Source organism: Petaurus breviceps, unplaced genomic scaffold (genome assembly GCF_028583685.1).
Source record: "Petaurus breviceps papuanus isolate PSGF00001 unplaced genomic scaffold, PetGlider_PUasm1.0 207, whole genome shotgun sequence".
Classification (NCBI taxonomy): Eukaryota; Metazoa; Chordata; class Mammalia; order Diprotodontia; family Petauridae; genus Petaurus; species Petaurus breviceps.
The window spans coordinates 8,938,798-8,958,877 of record NW_027185850.1 but is presented as its reverse complement, the minus strand read 5'-3'; the positions used below and the strand labels follow the sequence as shown (position 1 = coordinate 8,958,877).

General features: G+C 41.4%; 2 protein-coding genes across 2 annotated transcripts in view; both read left to right on the top strand.

Annotated features, from left to right (window-relative positions):
* The window catches only part of LOC138164885 (mesoderm induction early response protein 1), a 485,607-nt gene that overhangs the window by 194,025 nt on the left and 271,502 nt on the right, over window positions 1–20,080 (top strand). The window lies entirely within an intron of this gene.
* LOC138164881 (SH3-containing GRB2-like protein 3-interacting protein 1) overlaps window positions 1–20,080 on the top strand; it is a 221,492-nt gene that overhangs the window by 104,869 nt on the left and 96,543 nt on the right. Inside the window, exons 7-8 of the mRNA XM_069092816.1 lie at window positions 3,757–3,811; window positions 5,001–5,176. Coding sequence (XP_068948917.1) covers window positions 3,757–3,811; window positions 5,001–5,176 — 231 coding nt within the window. The remainder of the gene's footprint in view (window positions 1–3,756; window positions 3,812–5,000; window positions 5,177–20,080) is intronic.

Genomic DNA, 20,080 nt, shown 5'->3' with positions numbered 1-20,080 from the left:
AAGAAAGAAAGAAAGAAAGAAAGAAAGAAAGAAAGAAAGAAAGAAAGGAAGGAAGGAAGGAAGGAAGGAAGGAAGGAAGGAAGGAAGGAAGAAGGAAGCAGCAAAGAAAGAAAGACAGACTTTTTACTCTACCCTCTTACTTATTCATCTCTTGCAGAATCAGATGGAAGCCTGATGGAAATGATGTGAAACCTTAATCCTATGTTTCTTTTTGCTGTGGTTTAGAGGGAGGGGGTGTGTGGCGATTACCACAATCGTTCTCCACTTCTCCTTAGATAGTCTTAAATGACAGGCTCCTTCAGAGCAGGAATTATACCATATGTATCTTTGTTTCCCCCATGCCTAGCAAAGGGCCTTGCCCATCAAAATCGTGTAATAAATGTTCATTAAGTGAAACATAAAGGCACAAGCGTTGACTTAATTTTCCTCTCCTAATGAGATGCACTACTGAGGTTATGTGTCCTTAGAAACATAAAATGTGTCCTTGTCAAACTCAGAAAGGCCCTAGAAACTACTAAGTCCTCTCCGTGGGTCATCTCCCTTGGACAATAAGTACTTTCTATCAGGCATTTCTTAATCCTAAGCTTGTAGTTATCACATTATTTCTTGTCCTCTCTCAACTCTGCCTTTTCCTGAAAAGGGTCCACATGCCTTCAAGACTGATTGGAGCTCGTTCTGCCTGACTCCTTCCTGCTTCCCCAACTCCCCCAGTGTCCCTTGTCCCTTCTCAGTCCCCTCAGGCCTCACTCCATGACCCCTTCCTGGATGCTCTCCCCTCCCCCTTCCAGGTTGTGGCTGGATGCCCTTCCTTGATGTGGAGCACTTTCTTCATTGAAATCACTCTCTACCACCACAAACATACTCTGGGTTTATCTCTCTGTACGTATTGTGTCATCCCTGGCATAACATGGGTCCCTGACGACAAACTCCATCTTTTGCTTCTGGCTTTCTATCTTTATATGGTTCTTTGAAGCTGTGGCCAGAGCTCCAAGCCTGAGTTCCAAGCTGTGTGACCCTGGGCAAGTCACGTCATCTCTGCCTCAGTTTCCTCATCTATAAAATGGAGATGATAATAGGGCAGTGCATAGCATGAAGCCTGGCATTTGTTAAGTTCTACATAAATTTATCATTATTATTGCAAAGTATGTGCTTAATAGGTATGTATGAAACCTGATCAAGAGAACTGACCACCTTTTGCCATCAAACCTCTCTCAGACTGTGCCTGACAGTCAGTAAACATTCATATTTTTTAAATTTTATTTTAGACTCAGTAAACATTTAAGTGCCTACAGCATACCAGAGCGACTGAGTCTCCTTGGTTCTAAGACGGACCCACCTTGTGTTCAGTTCTACCCAACAGTGAACAGTATTAGAGTGATATTGGAGTACAGAGGATACAGTTTTCCATTTGACTCTGTTTCCCCGAGAATGTATTTTGTCATTGTTCTCATTGTCACTATACCAATGAGGCAAGAGTAAGGACATGAACTAAGATGAGAAATGGTGCAAAGAACATTGGACTTGGAGTCAGAGGATGTGAGTCAGAATGCTGGCTATGGATATTGGCTTGCTGTGTGACCTAGGACAAGTCAGCACTTATCTGTGCCTCAGTTTCCTTATCTGTAAAATTAGGGGGCTTGGACGAGATGAACCTCTAAAGTTCCTTCCAGGTAGGACTAAATCTATGACACTCTTGTCCTGAATTGCTCCCCAAGCTCTGTGTGCATTCTTCTCTCTAACCAAAACAACCCCTATGGTCTTCTCCTTTTCTTTGGAACCAGCAAAATATCCAGATGAAACACAGTTTTTCTCTGAAATGCGTTTAGTCCCAAATGCTAATCAGGTCCCATAGAACTATCCTGCTCCAATTATGCACTAAACACCAATTACCCTAAGTAATAAGAAGGAGATTTTATTCCCAATAAATTATGGCATCAATATTGAAAAGCTCAGAGCTAATTGGGGGAAAGTTGTGAACTGCAGATTGCCAACATATGTGCTGCCAGGTAAAGGATTAAGCCACATGGCCATCTCCATCATGTCCTTCGTCACAATGCTGGTTATTGGCCAAGAACGAAAGCCAAAAAATTTTCAGTCCTCCTCCTCCTCCTCCTCCTCCTTCCTATTCCCTTTCTCCTTCTCTCTCCTCCCCTCCTTCTCCATTTTCTCCCATTCTCCTCTTTCCTCCTCTCCCCTCCTTCCCCCTCCTTCCACTTTCTCCTACTCCCTCTTCCCCTCCTCCTCCCTCCCTCTTTTTTGTCTCCTCCTTTCCCCCTTCCTCTTCCTCCTCCTCTTCCACTATTTGGTACATGTATACCTGGTGAGCAGATCAGTCAAGTTCAGAATTGCCTTTGCACTTGACTATGAAAGGTGGCTAAATAGCACCTATTGGGGAGGGTGCTCAGGATATGTCTTGCTTTGACCCATCTTGATCGCTGCTATTCTGAATTTGTCTCCCAACTTTCCTTTTAAAACTGTGAAGGAACTTCCATGCTAACTTAAAAAAAAAAAATCCCTGGGAGTCGAAAGACCTGAGTTCTAGTCTCAGTCCTGTCACTAACTAGTTTTTGCATTAGTCACTTAAATTCCTTAAGCCTCAGTTTCCTCATCTGAAAAATGAGGATTAAACAAGCCCCGGAGTTTCTGTCAGCTTTAAAATTCTGTGAAGTTCATGTATTTGCTCAGATTCTTCCCTATCCTGAAAGACTTGTGTAATCAAAGAATTTCAGAATTCAGTGGGATCTCAGCATCCATCTAGCCCAGGTTGTACCAGAACAAGAATCCCCACCCTGATATCTTGGACAAAGGATCTTATACACTTGTCTTGAGGTAGGGTTAGGACAGTGGGAAAGAGGCTAATCTCATCAGAGACTGGAAGCCCAACAGTTCATATGACTGAAGTTATCAAGGCCAACTCTGCCCTCCCAAGCCTACACATTTAGATGTATGTGTATACACATATGTGCGTACATGTGTGTATACATATATGTATATATACACATATGCATTGTTGTTCAGTTGTTTTAGTTGTGTCCAACTCTTTGTGACCCCATTTGGGGTTTTCTTGGCAAAGATACTGGAATGGTTTCCCATTTCCCTCTCTGGATCATTTAGATGGGGAGACTGAGGCAGGCAGATGTTAAGTGACTTGCCTAGGGTCACACAGCCAATAAATGTCTGAGGCCAGCTTTGAACTTGGGTCTTCCTGACTCCAAGCCCAGTGCTCTACCCACTGCACTACCTAACTACCCATATACATATATAAATATATTCTAAATACAAATGGAACATAATAAGGTAATTTTTGGAAGAAACAAATAGCAATGATATTCAGTAAAGGCTTCATGGAGCTGGTGGTCCTTGAGCTAAGTCTCAGATTGACTCTTTTGAGTCTTACACAGCCCCTGGGAGGCAGGCATTGCAGGGGGCAGTACCTAGCTCTCTGTTACACAGGAAGAAGTGGAGGCTTGGGGAGTTTCAGGGAGTGGTGCAGGCTCACCCAGCTAAGAATTGTCAAAGGGTGTATTGGGACCCACATTTTCCCTTGACAAATTCAACATTATTTAGAAACTCCACAACATTCTGTCTCATGGTAAATGCACTTTACGCTTCCACTCCCCTCTTCCTGCAAGGTTCCACGTGCTTAGGATAAGAGAGATGTGATCATCTTGGTAAATCCCCTTAGATGAGAGGATGCAAAGAGCAGAAATCAGTATGGGGTGTAATTTTGAGTTGGTGTGTGTTTCTGTCTTGCAGAACTCTCCTGAGCTGGATGAAGAAGGCTACAGCATCAGACCGGAAGAACCCGGCTATATCCTTGCTTTCTGAGCACTCCCATTTTAGTCCTCTCTCAATAAATTAGGGGGCACAGAGGTGGGGAACCTGCCTCCTCAAGACCACATGTGGCCCTCTAGGTCCTGTGGCCCTTTGGCTGAATCCAAGCTTCACAGAACAAATAGAAGGATCTGTTCTATGAAGTTTAGATTCAGTCAAAGGGCCATACTTGAGGACCTAGAAGGCCACATATGGCCTCGAGGCTGCAGGTTCCTCACCCTTGATTTCTTGGCTTTTACCAAGTTGCTAAAATAATTCTACCTTCCTCCAAAGTATCAATGCTTAGCCCCCCGTATATAGTAGGTGTTTAATAAATGCTTGTTGACTTGACTTAATGATGGAGCACCCAGTGGAATTAGCAGCCAAAGACGACAGCTTGGCACTTCACTAGTAGGCATGTGCCTTGTTCTATTCATAGAAAAGAGAGTTTACAGAGGAAAAAAGTGTGCTGAAAAACAATTGTGTGACTCTCACTTCTCAGCCCTTCTGCTAGAAACAGCTGCTGTCAGCCTGTTTACGGCTGTTGGGAAGAGCTCCCCCAGTGTGCCCTCCCCGCACGCACACACTTGGGCACTGAGCAGGCAGCCTAGTCCATCAGGGACCCACTAAGCACCCTTCCTCCTTTGGTACAGCCAGGCTGTCCTGTGTCTGTCAGTGATCAACAGATCAACCAAACAAGTGCTAAGTGAATAGGAGGAAATCATATGGCCACCTGAAACCCACCATTCTTACTTACATGTCACAGTGAGCGGGAATGACTAGATTATGGGACAGGAATATGGACTGGCCCTAGGACGTCTTTGGTAGATGAAATTCCCAGATGAGGAAACTCCCTCCACCATTGTTGGTCATTGTTTAGAAATTTAGGAAGTCAGTTTGGGCAATGACAGACTAAGGACTTGTCCAGGATCACACAGCCAGAATAGGTCTGTGGTGGGACTGGAATCCAAGTCTTGGCTTTGAGAGCAGCTCTCCCTCCATTCTTGTGCCATATCTCCTAGACAACAACAGCGATATTGATTTGGCACTGTAAGGTTTACAGAGCACCTTCCATGTGTTGTCTCATTTGACCCTGACAATAACTCCATGAGGTAAGTGACGCCATTATCCCACCTTATCATCATTGCACACAGCACAGGGTAGTGTTATCTTTAACTGTGATCTACCTACCAAAGGAAAGCACTTTTATTCTTCAAGTGAATCAGAAGAGGAAGAAGAATCACATAAGAAGTTTAATATTAAAATTAAACCTTTGCAATCTAAAGACATCCTCAAGAGTGCAGCCACTGTCGACGAGCTGAAGGCATCGATCGGCAACATTGCACTTTCTCCATCGCCAGTGGTGAGTATCTTCACTCTCTGGCACCCTTCCCCAGGCTTGGATAAGGTAGAAAGTGCATCTGTGTGTTCCACAAGTCTCCGTTTGAATGTTTCTAGAAAGTTCTTGAGGTTGGAGAGGGGATGGAGGGATTTATAATGTGTGGTGGGTAGGTGTGATGTGTGGTGCATCTGTGGTACATGTAATGTGTGGTATATGTGTATAGTGTGTGTGATATGTGTGTGATATGTATCATATATAGTGTGTGTGATTATGATATATGGTGTTATGGGTGGTGCATGTAATATGTGTGATGGGTGGCATGTATGTGTAGGTATGAAGCATGTCATTTGTGATATGTGTAATATGTGGCATGTAGGATATGTGGGAGTGTAGATGTGTGATATGCATGTTAAGTGTGTGTGGGGTGGGGAAGCATGTGGTATTGGAGGTGGTATTGAAATTCACCATTTTGATCTGAGATATAAACATCAGCCCCCTTTAACATGATTTTAGTTTTCACCCCAAGGTGTTTGTTAGTTTTTGGGGGGGTTGAAGATCTCAGTGGATTTGGGGCCATCTCTGCCACTAGACCTGTTGTGTGGAAGAACAGACTGGGTAAAAAGACTTTCTTGATTGGTTTTCTATGGGGGCTAAAATAGCAGCAAGAAAACCCTCAATGCCAGACTTGGTTCTGAACCAGTATGCCATTAAAGGTACAAGGAAACTCCTACCTTTTCCACCCTATTTTTTTCTTGTCTCTCTTCTTCACCACTTCCTAATTATTCTTTCTTCAATATTAAACCTAAAAACATTTTGGAGTGGCAGTGGGGATGGGGTAAGAAAGCCAAAGAAACAAATTTAATTTATAAAAACTTTTTTTTTAATCTCTTTCTATTTCTGCACACCAAAGTAAAATGGTAGGTGACCCCTTACTCATCAGAATTGATTATGTATCAACAAGAGAGTCATAAAGATTCGACTTTCTCTAATATTTTATTATATTGTTATTATCATATTTATGTTCCCCTCATTACCATCCAATTTCAAGCCTTTTGTTGCTTAGTTTGTAGCACAGGATGTCCCCCCACCCTCCGCCCCCTGCGAGATACTCTGAAGTCACTTGTTTGCATGACTGGCCTGTATACTTTCCCATAATGTTGACTTTCCACTACTTACATTGTTGCTGGTGGGCTAAGCTCCTGAGTACTGTACTTGCAGTATTATGTACTAATTTCTCAAAGAAGATTAGTAAAGTTCCCCATTGTTTTCTTCTAAAAATTACAAAGAGGAGATAAGCTGGAAAAGGGCCCTTAGAAATGTCTTTAGAGATGGAGAATTGCCTTCTGACATGTTCCAGAGGATCAAGGTCTTCATATAGATATAGGCTAATAGATAGAGACATGCCCAAGCTCTGCATGGGAAATAATCCTAACCCTGTCCTTGGAAAATGTTGTCCTTATTTCCTTGGATGAAGAAAATTCAAAAAGACCACCCTATACATGGCTTGCGAAATCCATTGCTAGCATCCATCCTAATTATCATTACTGCCAGCATGAATACCACCCGGTGGTCTAAGTGACTGACTTGACTCACTTTGTGCTATCTTGCTATTTGTATTTTCCCTTCTGTTCCTCAGAACATGTATAGAAAAACCTAAGTAACACGAAGGAATAATTTCTGAGGTTGATTTCAGTTCATGTAATGGTCTGCTATCAATGACTTCTGATTGGAAATATTTATCTTTCAAGAGTCTTAACCAGAGCATATTCTAGAATAATTTTGCTTTCTTAAAATGGTTTCTACATGAGAATTTAAAATATTGGGGCAAATGGTTGCCATGAGTTTCTATTCAATTTGCCTTAGTTTAGGATGATCCCAAGTGGGCATTGAAATGTTAACAAGAATATATGAAATGAACCAGGCATCCCAATGGGAATTTCTGCCCCTGGTGACTGGGATAAAATGAGGTAGCATCCTTGTGAAAGCAGAAGCAGTTGTCTCTCTGGATAAGAGCTCCCATCTAAAAATAGGAAGCTGTAACTGAGACTGCAGCTTTAGTTTTGGAAATCTGTGACTTTCTTTCGAATGAACAGTATGGAATGGTGGAAGGAGAATTGGCTTTGAGGGACAAAGACTCTGGGTTTTAATTCCAAATGCATCACTCTGTGCAATCTTAGGTAAATCACAACCTCTGTGGACCTCAGTTTCTTTATCTGTAAAATGAGGGGTTGAGTCAGAGAGTCTCTGAAGTCCCTTTCCAGCTCCACATATATGAGCCTTTATATAAATGATAACTGGTGTTGGTGTGGGGGGAGAGCCCAAGGTAATCAAATAATGGTGAAGTCTATGAACCCTGTTTGATTTCATAAGGAATGACAGAAATTATTTCAACCGAAACTCCAGTTGCTTCTGATGATTTAAAGAGAAGTGGAAAGATCAGCATGGTGTTTGGGTACCAAATTACAAGAGAAATAGGCATACCACCACAAAGCTGTGCATCCTGGGATGGATCACAGGACATTTTCCCCTGTCACAGAAGCTGCTGTATTTGCATTTAATGGAAATCCAGCACCTGTTTGGAGGGGCAGGATTGCCAAGCTGGAAGTAGAAATAGCTTAAGCCGAGTGTCTGATTCCTGGATCTTGTATTAGGCTCATAGAGAGATTTTCACTTAGGAGCTTCTGAAGTGATTTGATAACTTAACTTGGCACATTCATTCACAATGCAGGTCGTTGGTTTCCATTATCCCACTTGGGCTTTTTGGTTTGAATAGCTGCCTTCATCCAGTGAATGCCAAAGGTACAATCAAGCAGAGGTCCGCCCGTTGTTTCTATTGTTGAGGGAGAAGTTGGATAGGGGTGTCATTCTTTTCTGGGTTCTGAGAGATGTGGGGGCTTCGAGAACATATTAGAAAATGGGTTTGAGATTTAGGATTTTCCCCTATGGATCCTAGCTTCGATTCTAGGATTCAGAGACCCTGAATTCCACTTTCTAGTGTCCCAGAATGCAGTGTGGTACAGGAAAATGATGAGGACATGGGTTCAAATGCTACCTCTGATTCTTAAGACCTGGGTGATCTGGGGAAGTTACAATCTCCATGGTACTCAGTTTCCTCATCTGTAAAATGAGAGGATTAGGCTAAATGACCTTTGAAATATCTTTCAGTTTGAAATCCCAAATCATTTGGTAGGACTATAGAACTTTTTTAAAAATTGGAATGTACCTAAGAGATCACAGGATCCCAAAACCAGTCATTTAACGAACAAGGTAACTGAAGTGGGTAATTCACAATACACAGCGCCTTATGTGTAGGTCTTCAAGAAGAAGCGAGTTGTCTTTTTGGCATGGAGGCTTTTGAAGGGCTTCCTTCTAGGAATGAATTTGACCAGATGAAGAATTTTGCTGAAGTCTCAAGTGATGAACTTGGAGTCAGCAAGAGCCGTGTTCAAACCCTTACTACGGTAGCTGTGTGAGCCTAGACCAGTCACTTCTAGACTCGGTTGCCTCCTCTATAAAGTGAGGGGATTGAATTAGATAGATAGCCTTAAAGGTCCCTTCTAGCTTGAAATCTATGATTTTGTGAAATCTGTGGTTCTATTTTTTTAATCATAACTTTCTTGTTTCTAAGTATTTTAAGGAGGTTAGATAATTTGGCAAGTAGAATAGCTTCCATTCTTGAATGAGTGAGTGAATGAATGAATAAAAATCCTTTATTAAGTGCTTATTGTGTGCAAAGCACTATACTAAGTAATGGAGAGAGAGACAGAGGAAGGGAAGATGGTCACTGATCTAACTGGAACACAGAGATATCCTTGGGTTAAGTCAGAAGGTTAGCAGGTCCCAGGAGCAGGGCAGATGAGAAGACCCAGAGGGCCTCAGGAGGCAGCAGCAAGGACCCTGGTAAGGCTTGCTGATCCTATGTCTCACCAAGAGAAATAGAGCAGGCAGATCCCACCTCATCCAAGCTATGTGAGCATTCAAGCAGCCTGCTGCTGGTTCCAGGAGACAAAGAGGGGAGTCAAGGCAGAGAAGACATGCCTGCTTCCCCCCGGTGATAGATTTTCCATCACAGAGATGAAAAGAGGCAAAGGTGAGAGGACGCAGTGTCTAGGCTTGGGGGACGGTCATTGCCAAGGTACTGAGTCTGGAGCTAGAGGGTCAGGTTAAGGCTCTTGGTAAAATGTAAAGTGTAAGATAGTTGAAAAGTTAGGAAAGGTTCAGATTATGAAGAGCTTGAAATGACTTAAAAGTTTTGACTTGATATTTGGGTCCAGATGTAATAGGAAGGCACTGAGACTTATGGAGCAGGGGACATTATCAGACCTCTGATTTAGAAAAAAATCATTTGGGCAGTGTATGTACAGTCAGAAACAGACTCACACACATATCTGGACATATGGATAAGCAAGCCTATTATAGATTAGTCCCTAAAAGCAGCTAGGTGTGCAGTAGATAGAACGTCTTACCTGGAAGCCAGAAGATCCGAGTTCAAATATAACCTCCGACATTTTGTAAGTGTGTGACCCCAGGAAAGTCACTCAGCTTCTTCTCTATCTTATTTCCCCATGTATAAAATAGGGATAATAATATCATCTACCTCCCAGCTTTGTTGTGAGGATCATCCAATGAGGTAATATTTGCCAAACCTTTAGAAACCTTAAAGGGCTTATAAACACAAGTTCTTATTAAGATACAAAGCTTAATATCAGATATCCCAACGACAATCTTTGGTTCCTTAGTAGAGTATCCAGTGATGTGTTTTGACAAAAAACACCCTCCCACAAAGCTAACTGAGTCAGTAGTGTTTGGGGGTAATTTTCCTCCCTCCACTAGAATATTCAGAAGTGATTAAATTTAAACCCAGGGATAGAGAGAACTTAAACGTCTGTGTCCCTGATTCCTCGTTGCTCACCCAGAGTATTTTAGCAATAAGCTGAAACTATGAAGCCAACAGAAATTATTTGAGATAATGGCAATTGTTCTCTGTCTTTAAAATGAGAGCTCAGGAACAAAGGATTTTGGTTTCTCTTCTGGGGATCTGGAGACTATAACTTCATAGATTTAAGGAGTTCCCCTGGAACTTCCTGGGACTACAGGAAACAGTTCAATCCCAACATTTTACACATCAAGAAACTGAAATCTAGATATGTGAAATGATAGACTCAAGATCCCACTGATAGTAGATGGCAGAGCTAAGATTCAAACCCAGTTCATTCATTCATTCATTCACCACATTTATTATGGGAGGAAGAACGTTCCAGTCGTAGGGGAAAACCAAACCAAGGTCCCAAAGATGGGAGCTGGAGTGTGGTGTGAGGAACAGCAAGCACACCAGTCTGAAGGGACCAGAGAGAACATAAAATGGAATACTGTGTGATAAGAAAAAGTAGGTTGGAAGCAGAATGTGAAAAGCCGTCAATGCCAAGCAGAAGACTCTATATTGGGTTGCTCATCCCACATAGCTAATCTATTGCCAAATCTTGGCTTTTCTACCTTCACACCATCTCTCCTATGCCTCCCCTCCTCTCCTTACATAGTCACCATCCCAGCACAGGACCCTCCTCACCTCTCACTCAGATGACTACAATAGTATCTCACTGTTCTCCCTAACTTAAGGCACTCCCCACTTCAATCCAGTCTACATAGTCACCAAACTGATTTTCTGCAGTGTAGGCTTAACCATGCTGCTCCCCGCCACCCAGCTCAATGAGCACCAGTGGCTTTCTAGTACTTCCAGGAACAAATGGAAAATCCTATCATTTCAAACACTTTGTTACCTGGTCCTTTCCAACCTTTCCCAGGTTTTAAAAATGTATTTTGACTTTTCATTTTTAATTTATGTAGTAAAATTTTTAATTTATGGAATAAAAGAAGCCTTTCCATAATGGTATAATTTTTTTTAATTCCCAGCCTTTTTTATGATTCACTAGCTTCCACCCATTCTATAATTCAACAACAATTATTGGTTCTCAAAGAGGACCGTCGACATCATGGAGGAGATGGCTTGACTTGAAATAGCTTCTCAGACATGACGCTCCATCTCCTGAGTTTACCTTTTCCCTGCCTGTCCCCCCCTACCTGGAATTTTCTCCCTCTTCACTTCCACCTCTTAGTTCCCCTGGTTTCCCTCAGTCTTAGTTTATATCTTGTCTTCTGTAGAAGGCCTTTCCTGGTCCCTTCAGCAGGTGTGCTTTCCCCTCTGAGATCACTTTCCATCAAATCAATTGGAATTTTCTATCAATCTCCTTATTTCTTGTCTTCTCTTTTAGAACACAAGCTCCCTGAGTCTTTTTGTGCTCTCTTCCTATCTCCAGCTCTTAAAACAGTTTCTGATATAATAGTAAATGCTTAATAAATGCATGTTGCCTGACAAACTGATTGATCCTAGAGTTAGCAAGGAGCCACTAGAGTTTATTAAACAAGGAAATAACTAGTCGGACTTATGCTTCATAAATACCCCTTTGGCAGCTTTATGGGTTGAAGAAGAAAAAGGTGAGGTGGGGAGAGCATGTAGGTAAGGGACACATCTCTGGGTGAGAGGTGCTGAGGGGTGTGGTGAGATTGGAGGTCACAGTGAGGAGGAAGAAGAAATTCAGGAGGAGGAGCCAAGCATAGGAAAAGATGGAATGAGAGGAAGTTCTGATTAGATAAAGGAGTTTCTGAGGCCTTGATTCTAGAAGTGGAACAAGTGTGGGTGATAGCAATAACAGGGTAGACCCTTCCCTTCAGTGGCTGCAGTGAAATGAAGCAATAGGTTATGGGAGGTGAGGAGATCCAAGAATGGAGAAACCCCGGTGTTTAAGGGGACATCCTTCTACATGTTGAAGTCCCCTAGCTTAAGGACAGGGGTTAAAGTGGAGAAGAAAGCTACAAGCCAGGCATTTAACTCAACTCCTGAGCACAGTCAGAATACTTTTTCTTTGAAACCACAGAAAGGTACTGATGATGAAAAGGATCAGTGTTGCTAAAGACCTGAAAAAATGAGGGATTTTTTCTGTCTGCAAGACTTTGAGACTCCCAAAGCCCAAGGATTTAGAGATTTTTACTCATCATTTAGGGATATGTGCTTTTCTAAGCTGGTAATTTCCTGTACTTTCTTCCTGCCTGGAATGACCTTCCCTTCTTCCCTTCCCCCCCTTTAACACACCCACTCTGCCTTCCTCCATCTGCTAAGATCCTGCCCATCCTCCAAAGCCTAGCTCATATGTTACCCAGAAGAAATTCCCTCACCTACTTCTGGGGGACTCTAGTGAAGAATTGAGTCATTATGGGGTAGACTGACACTTATCTCCATATTGTGCTATTGGTAATTGTAATGTCAGCTTCAAGCCATGAAACTCAGCATGTTCAAAACAGACTTGCTGTCATCCCCACCCCTACCCCCAAGTCCATCCCTGCTTCAATCATCCTGATTTCTCTTGAAGGTGGCACTATTCTTCCAATGATTTCTCCAGTGGTTTGCTGACTTGGAGTCATGACTGACCCTTCCTTCCTTCTCACTCCCATATCCACCCAATGCCTGAGTCTTCTTGATCCTAGCTCCTCAATATCTCTCACATCTGTCCCCTTCTCTATGCTCATATGACCTCCATCCCATGCCAGGCCCTCATGCAGACTATTGAAATAATCTTCTAAATGGTATCCTTGTTTCCAAAATCTCCCCTCTTGAATCTGCCATCCACTCAGCTACCATTTTGATATTTGTAAAACACAGATATGACCCTGTCTCTCCCCAACTAAAAAATCTCCAGTGACTCTCTACTGATGGTAAAATTAAATTAAAATCCTCAGTCTTATATTTCAAGTCCTACACAAAATAACTTGCAGTTATTTTTCCACATTCTTTGTTCCTTCTCCATCCCAGTCAAACTGACCTACTAGTGGCTGGTTGATCACAGCTTTGAGCTCTCACTCTCCATGCTTTGCAGGAGTGTTTTCCCATTTCTGGAATGCTCTCCCTCCTCACCTCTGCCTCTTCAAAGTCTTAGCTTCCTTCAAAGTATTGATGAGGTTTCACTCCCTCAACACTCCAATGAGTGTTCTCTCCTTGTAAAATTACTTTGTGTGAGAGGCAGCTTAGTATAATGGTTAGAAAACTTGCCTCAGAGTGAGGAAACCCTGCGTTTAAGTCCTGCTTCTGACATATATTGCCTGAGTGACCCTAGACATGCAGTGTCTCAGTGGCCCAAGAAATTCTAAAGTGATAAGTAATAGATTAATTGTCTATCTGCATTGCTACATATATACAAGGAGTTCCCTCTATAGATGCATTCACAAGTCTAAACCCCCTGCACCCTATCCTAGTAGATAAAGCATTGGACTTCAGAGTGAAGAGACTTGGGATTTCAATCATGCCTTACACACTTAACTGTGTGATGGTGGGCAAGTTGTGTAAATTCTCACAACCTCATTTTCCTCAACTGTAAAAAATACATAGCAATACCTCTACCCTCTGCCTCACAAAAGGGCACTTTGTGAACTTTTGACTACTCTATGAATGTGATTGATATTACATTGGGAAACAATCAAAAGATTTCTTATACCCCTAAAACTAAGTGAAATCTTGTCTTTTTAGTGATGATAATAAATATGGCTCCGAATTTTGTCTATGACCTAATTTCGTGGAAAATGTAGTTTTATACTCTAAAAAATAAATAATAATACCATGTATATCCTGTTTTAAGGTTTGCAAATCACTTTACAAATATTCTCACTTATTCTCACAACAATCCTAAAAAGCATCTGCTGTGATCATCCTTATTTTACAAATGAGGCTGAGAAAGAAGCTAAGTGACTTGCCAAGGGTCACTCAACTAATATGTGTCTAAGGCTAGATTGGAACTCAAGTCTTCCTGACTCCAGGTCCAGAGAGCTATCCATTGCACCTCATAAAATTATATCTTACCAAACAAAATTTTGCTTGTCTAACTTGTGTAAGTTATAGGGACTGATGATTTCTCATTATATTTTCAATGTTTTGTGAATGAATTTTAATGATAGATTTAGAGCAGAAAGGAACCTCAAAAGCCAGTCAGTCCAACCACCTCATTTTACAAGTGAGGAAACTAAGTGGTGAAGTAATTAAACCCCCTGGATCAAAAATCAAGTAAGAGCCAGAGGTCAGGATGGACCCCAGGTCTTCCCAATTCCAAGTCCAGCATTCTACCTGCCACATCACAATTATTTCCACAGGAAAACCCTTCCCCAACCCTGACACACAATTAGATATTGATGTTCTTGATTTGTGGAATGTCCATGATCAGTGTCCAATAGAGGTCTGAATCTGAAATTTGAAAGTAATTTACTTTCTTCATAAAACCAGAATGTTCAGAGTTCACTCTTCCATTGTGGAGATTTCTTGATGCAAGGTTTTCTTGTGCTGGTCCCTGAAGGTCCCTAGGTTTTCTGGGAAGAAGTCCAAATATGAATTCAAGAAATACAGCTCTTGTGACACATTCTAGGATAGAAACCTTCTAGATTTTAAGAGAATCATTGACAACTTCTTGGTAACTCTGCTTTTTGGATTCTCAAACACCTTTGGATGACTTTTTAAGGACATCTGTGCTGCCACTTCAGCATCATTCAACCATCCTTCAAAATATCCACCTTCCACCTTCATTTGGGGCCCCATAAATATCCCCATTCTGATCTTGGCCTCATTGATTCTTGGAAATTAATTTTTTAAGGATGTCTTCATCATTTTGATGCATTGCATTGGCATCATTTTTGTTCTTTGTTCTTTTTCTCCCAGCCAATATCTCTTTCCAACAAAAGAAACCTTTCTGAGTGTGTGTGTGGCTGACCTTGGTTATTCAGAAAGCCCCAGCTCATTGTGGTTTTAGTCTTTCTGGCATTGTCTTGATAGGGCCATACTCTTGAATTGATAGTAAGTAACTTGAGTCAGTTGGTCATAATTTTAATGTGCAATGGGGGTAGGAAAATTTTGACAGTAATTAACAGGGGTTGGCTTAGATTCTAACAATCCATTAGGTTATTAGGGTAGGGACTCTCTTTCTTCTTATTAATTGTATCCCAGTGCTTAGCATAGTGCCCACACCTAGTAGGGAGTTAATAAATGTTCATTGAACTGGATTACCACATTGTTTTTTCCCCCACAATCAGCTCTTTCCTCAGTTAGTCAATAAAGCACTTACTATGTGCCAGGCACTGTACTGCAAATACAAAAAAGGCAAAAGATGATTCCTACTCTCAGAGAACTCACATTCTAATGGAAGGCAATGTTTATTTTCTGTTTTTGTTTTTTGGTAGTGCTGTCCCATTCACAAACAAATCAGTTTTCCAAGCACGGGTATTAGAGTTAGTCCTTCACTCCCTGCTACTGAGGATGTTGAGGTTGGTGCAACACTTAGCTTTGGGAATTCTGAACTCCAGTAGGGCTAAGCTGGTAGGGAGATAACAACAATTGAGCACCAATGTGAATGTGGTAAGTAAACCCCAGGAACTTGGGGCAACCAGGCTGTCAATGAGGGTCGAACTTGCCTGGTTTAGAACGGGAGCAGGTCAAGGCTCCTCTGGTCATCAGAAGTGCGATCAGGTCTGTGAGTGATCATTGCCCTTCCAGCCTGGGTGAGACAGGAAGAGAAAAAGCTCCAGAGAAAAAGAAAGGGAAAAAAATAAAGCTGCACCATTTGGTGTACCCAAGTTGTCATCCTAGTAAAAGAGCAATCACTTTCAGATTCCCCCAGATGGGCCAAGAGAACTTTGCATACGTAATGCTTCTCAGCAGAAGTCTCATGCTTTAAATATATTTGGGGGCCCTCTTACGGAAGATTCCCTCATTTTCATCTTGCAGGTAAAAGTCTAGTTTGATGTTTGGCTATTCTAAGATCAGGAACGAGGGTCTAAGTCAGGTCTGCTTGAGGCATCACCTGCCTTTCAGAGTCATGTTGATGATACAAAGACATAGATATACATTTATATATATGTACATATTTATATATATATAATACTACACACACATATATATGATAGAATAATATATGTAAATAATCACATAACATATGTAAAACACTTTACAGACATGAAATAGTGAATGATAGTTATTTCATTATTATGATGATCATTAGTATTAAATATAAATATGAGTATGGAGAAGTGACTGGAAATGGGAGATCATGACCTTGCCAGTCCTTTGCCCTTTGTCCTGACTCTAACCATTGCCATTTGAGCCATCAGGTGCATCTCTTTCATTCAGTTTGCAAGCTTTTGGTGGTTCTGGCAAACAACAAGACATGGTTTCCTTCTTTGGGTAAAATAGGTCTTATAGCTTATAGGAGATTTGGTAAAGTGTTCAGAGTCAGAGGTAATAACACTTTAAGCTAGTGTGCAATAGTGGGAAAAGAGCTAGATAATGGAGTCAAGACAACTGGGCTCAAGTCCTGCCTCAGATACTTACCATTGACAAGGGACTTCATCTTTGTGTCTCAGTTTCCATCATTATCATCATAGCTAGCATTTATAAAACACCTTAAAGTTGACAAATATCATCTCATTGGATCGTCTCAACAGTCCTTGAAGGGAAGTGCTATTATTACCCCCTGCCCATTTACAAATGAGAAAAGTGAAGTAGAAGGAAGGTGACTTGCCCAGAATCACACACCTGGTCAGTGTCTGAAACAGTGAGCCACCTCTCCCCCATTGTCTACAAAAAGAAAGGGTTGGACTTGGCCTCTAAATTTGCTCCTAGCTCTAAGCCTGTGATTTCACGATCCTTGACATTTTGCTAAGCAAAAACAGCAACATGTTGGATGGGGTGTGGGTCCTTTATAAATCATCAGAACTGTAAACAACATATGGCAAGGTCAGTCAATATGATTAATCAATAGGTATTTAAATGTCCCTTATGTGACAGGTACTGGGGTTACAAATACAAAGAATGAGACAATCTTAGCTCTCAATAAGCTTGCATTCTAACAAAAGTCATAAGAAATAGATATAAATTGTAACATATAAATTATTATACATAAATTATGATATATGTATATGTGTTATATATATGATATGGAGAGAGAAAAGAGAAGGGAAGGAGAAGGAAGGAGGGAGGGAGAGACAGAGAGAATGAATAAATTTACAAGAAGAATAAATACAAAATAATTAGATAAGAGGTAATTTGGGTAGTTGATAGACCAACACATCACATACAACATGAGTCAGTTACCCCAACCTTAGTTATTATTATTATTTTTTAAACTGGAGAACTAAAGCTTTATATCTCAGACTTAAAACTTAGCTAACATATACATAAGAAAAACTCTCAAGGTGATTGACATACTGAGAATTTAAAGAAGCCCCAACATCTACAAAGTAGAAAGCATTTGAGAAAGCAGAAGCAATGCTGACGTTCACCAGGTGGTGCCTAGCATTGCATGGACAGATCATTTGGCTACATATTAGAAATAGTCATCGCATAACTGAATACACATGAAAGTGTCACATCTCTCTGTTATTTGGTGCATCAACTGGGGCCTCACATATTCAGAATGTAAGAATACCTAGGAACTTCTCACTAGCCCCCTCCACAACCCTCTCAGCTAAACCATGCATTATTAATGCCTCATATTGCATTATTTATATCAAAATCCACATGGCATTCAATCATGGTGACTGATAGAGAAATCATTTTTGCATTTTTTTTCATTCAATGAAAGAACTTACACATAGAGTACCATGAAAAACCTACTACAAGTGCCTGAAGGTGGAAGGTAGGATACTAAATTTGGAGATTATTCATAGCTTAGTTCAATAAGAATGTAGGATATATAAAGGACATAACCTGAAATAAGTATAGAAAGGTGGATATGATCTCATCTGATACTCCCAGCAACCCAGGGATTATCATTATCAATCACCTTCATTTTTATTCCCATTTTATAGCTGAGCCTCAGAGTTATATGACTTGCCTTTGGTCGTATGGTTCATAATTAATTGAGGCAGAATTTGAACTCAGGTCTTGATAACTTCAAAGATAACATGCGTAATACTCAAAAGCATGGTTTTTAAAGACAGACCAAAAGATCCTTACAATTCAGCAGCTATGTCTTGACATATTGTCAATTTCTGGCCTTTCAAGACCATGGAGGACTTTATGAAAAGTTGCATCCTGAAGTCTCTAGGGGAAAATATCTCATCCTCTCTGTGTAGTCTGTGCGTCAACCATCCTGACAGGACTGTTAGTGTGAATCTGGAAAGAAGCTTGAGACGCCAAATTTCTCACTGAAGGCTAATTCTTCATCCTGAATCTGAGTCAAGCAACAAGAGCCCGTGGTCCTTGGCCTACAGGCATCCTTCTTTCAGCTCCTTCTGTGAGAAAAGGCTAGAATATTTCCCAGACCCCATGGCCTGTAGTCAGTTAGCTCAGTGGGTTTTAAACTCTGTTGCTAAAAAAAGATGCAGATCCTGACTTTGACCTGCAGTGTCCATGGTCCTGAAGTGTCCCTAACCCTGACCTGCCTTGCCACAATACCAGTTACTTAGTGAATCGTACCTGTCTTTTCTCCCCAGTAGATCATGGTTCTTTAAAGGCAGGACCATGTTTAATTCATCTTTTTTAGCCCTCAGAGCACCCAAGGGTCCTTCATGCCATTGAATTTCACAGAAGAATCATTTATTAAGCACCTACCATTTGCCAGATACTGTGCCCGATGCTGGTATACGATGACCAAAAAAACCCTCCCCAAACCGCCCCCCAAAATCCTTACTCTCAAGGAATACATTTTCTATGGGAAAGAAAACCCTTGATCCATCATAGATTTCTAATGCACATCTGTTGAATAAATTTATGAAGGAATGAAGGAAGAACAATAATTTTCATTTATCCAGGGCTTTATAGTTTAAAAAGCACTTTTCTGAAAGGAACTCTTACAAGATAGATATTGCAGATTTTAATTTTCCCAGGTATAGATGATGAAGATAAAACTTAGGGTGGTTCTGGGACTTCCTTAAGGTCACAAGTAAGGAGGACTAAAAGTCAGATGTTTTTATTCCAAGTCTCATTCCACTTTTATATACCAGGAAAGAAGAAAGAGAAGGGGAAGGAAGGGAAGGTGAAGGGAAAGAGAAAGGAAGTGTAGTGCGCTTGATTGTGGCATCAGATCCTGATTTATCTACAGTCTGAAGTAACTATATTTCAATATGCTAAAAATCTGCAATTCACAGATGTGGCTTCTTCATCTACTAGCACTAGGAAAAATCTCTTCAGGAACTACTGAGGTGAATCCTTGGTGATGAGCCTCTCTCAGCTTGGCAAGGGCAGCCCTTGGATAAGACTATTGAAGGCAGCATGTGAAGCTAGTCAGGAAGACTGGGGTTCATATCCTATCCCACGCCTTCCAAATCTTTGTGACTCTGGACAGGTCATCTTCCCTGAATCTCGGTTTCTTTATAAATTGAGGATCATAAGACCTATGCTACTGGTCTCATGTGGTTGTTGCTTAAAATAGTTCATGTGTACAGTGCGTTTTGTAAACCTCAAAGCCCTATATGAATGGTAGCTGTTAGTAGCTAATCAAGAAGGATTTTAAAGTATTTTCTATGTGACAGGTAGTGTGATGAAGCTGTGGACAGAAAAAGAAAAGGAGAGATAGAGAGAGGAAGGAAGAGGGAGAGTGGGGTAGGTGGCAGGAGGAGCAGGACAGGAGGGGAATCAAGAAGAGAGGAGGGGACAGAAGAGGAGAAGAGAGGAGGGGAGGGGAAGGGAAGGGAAAGGAGAGGAAGGGAGGGGAGGAGAGAATAGGAGAGAGGAGGAGAGGGGAGGGGAGGGGAGAGGGGAGGGAAAGAAGGAGGAAGAGAAAGGAGGGAGAGAAAGAGAGGGATAGAGAGACAGAGAGAGGACAGAGTAAATATTCTTCTAGGCACTTTGCTAGGGCTGGGGATACAAAGACTAAGGAACAGTCCCTGACCTCAAGG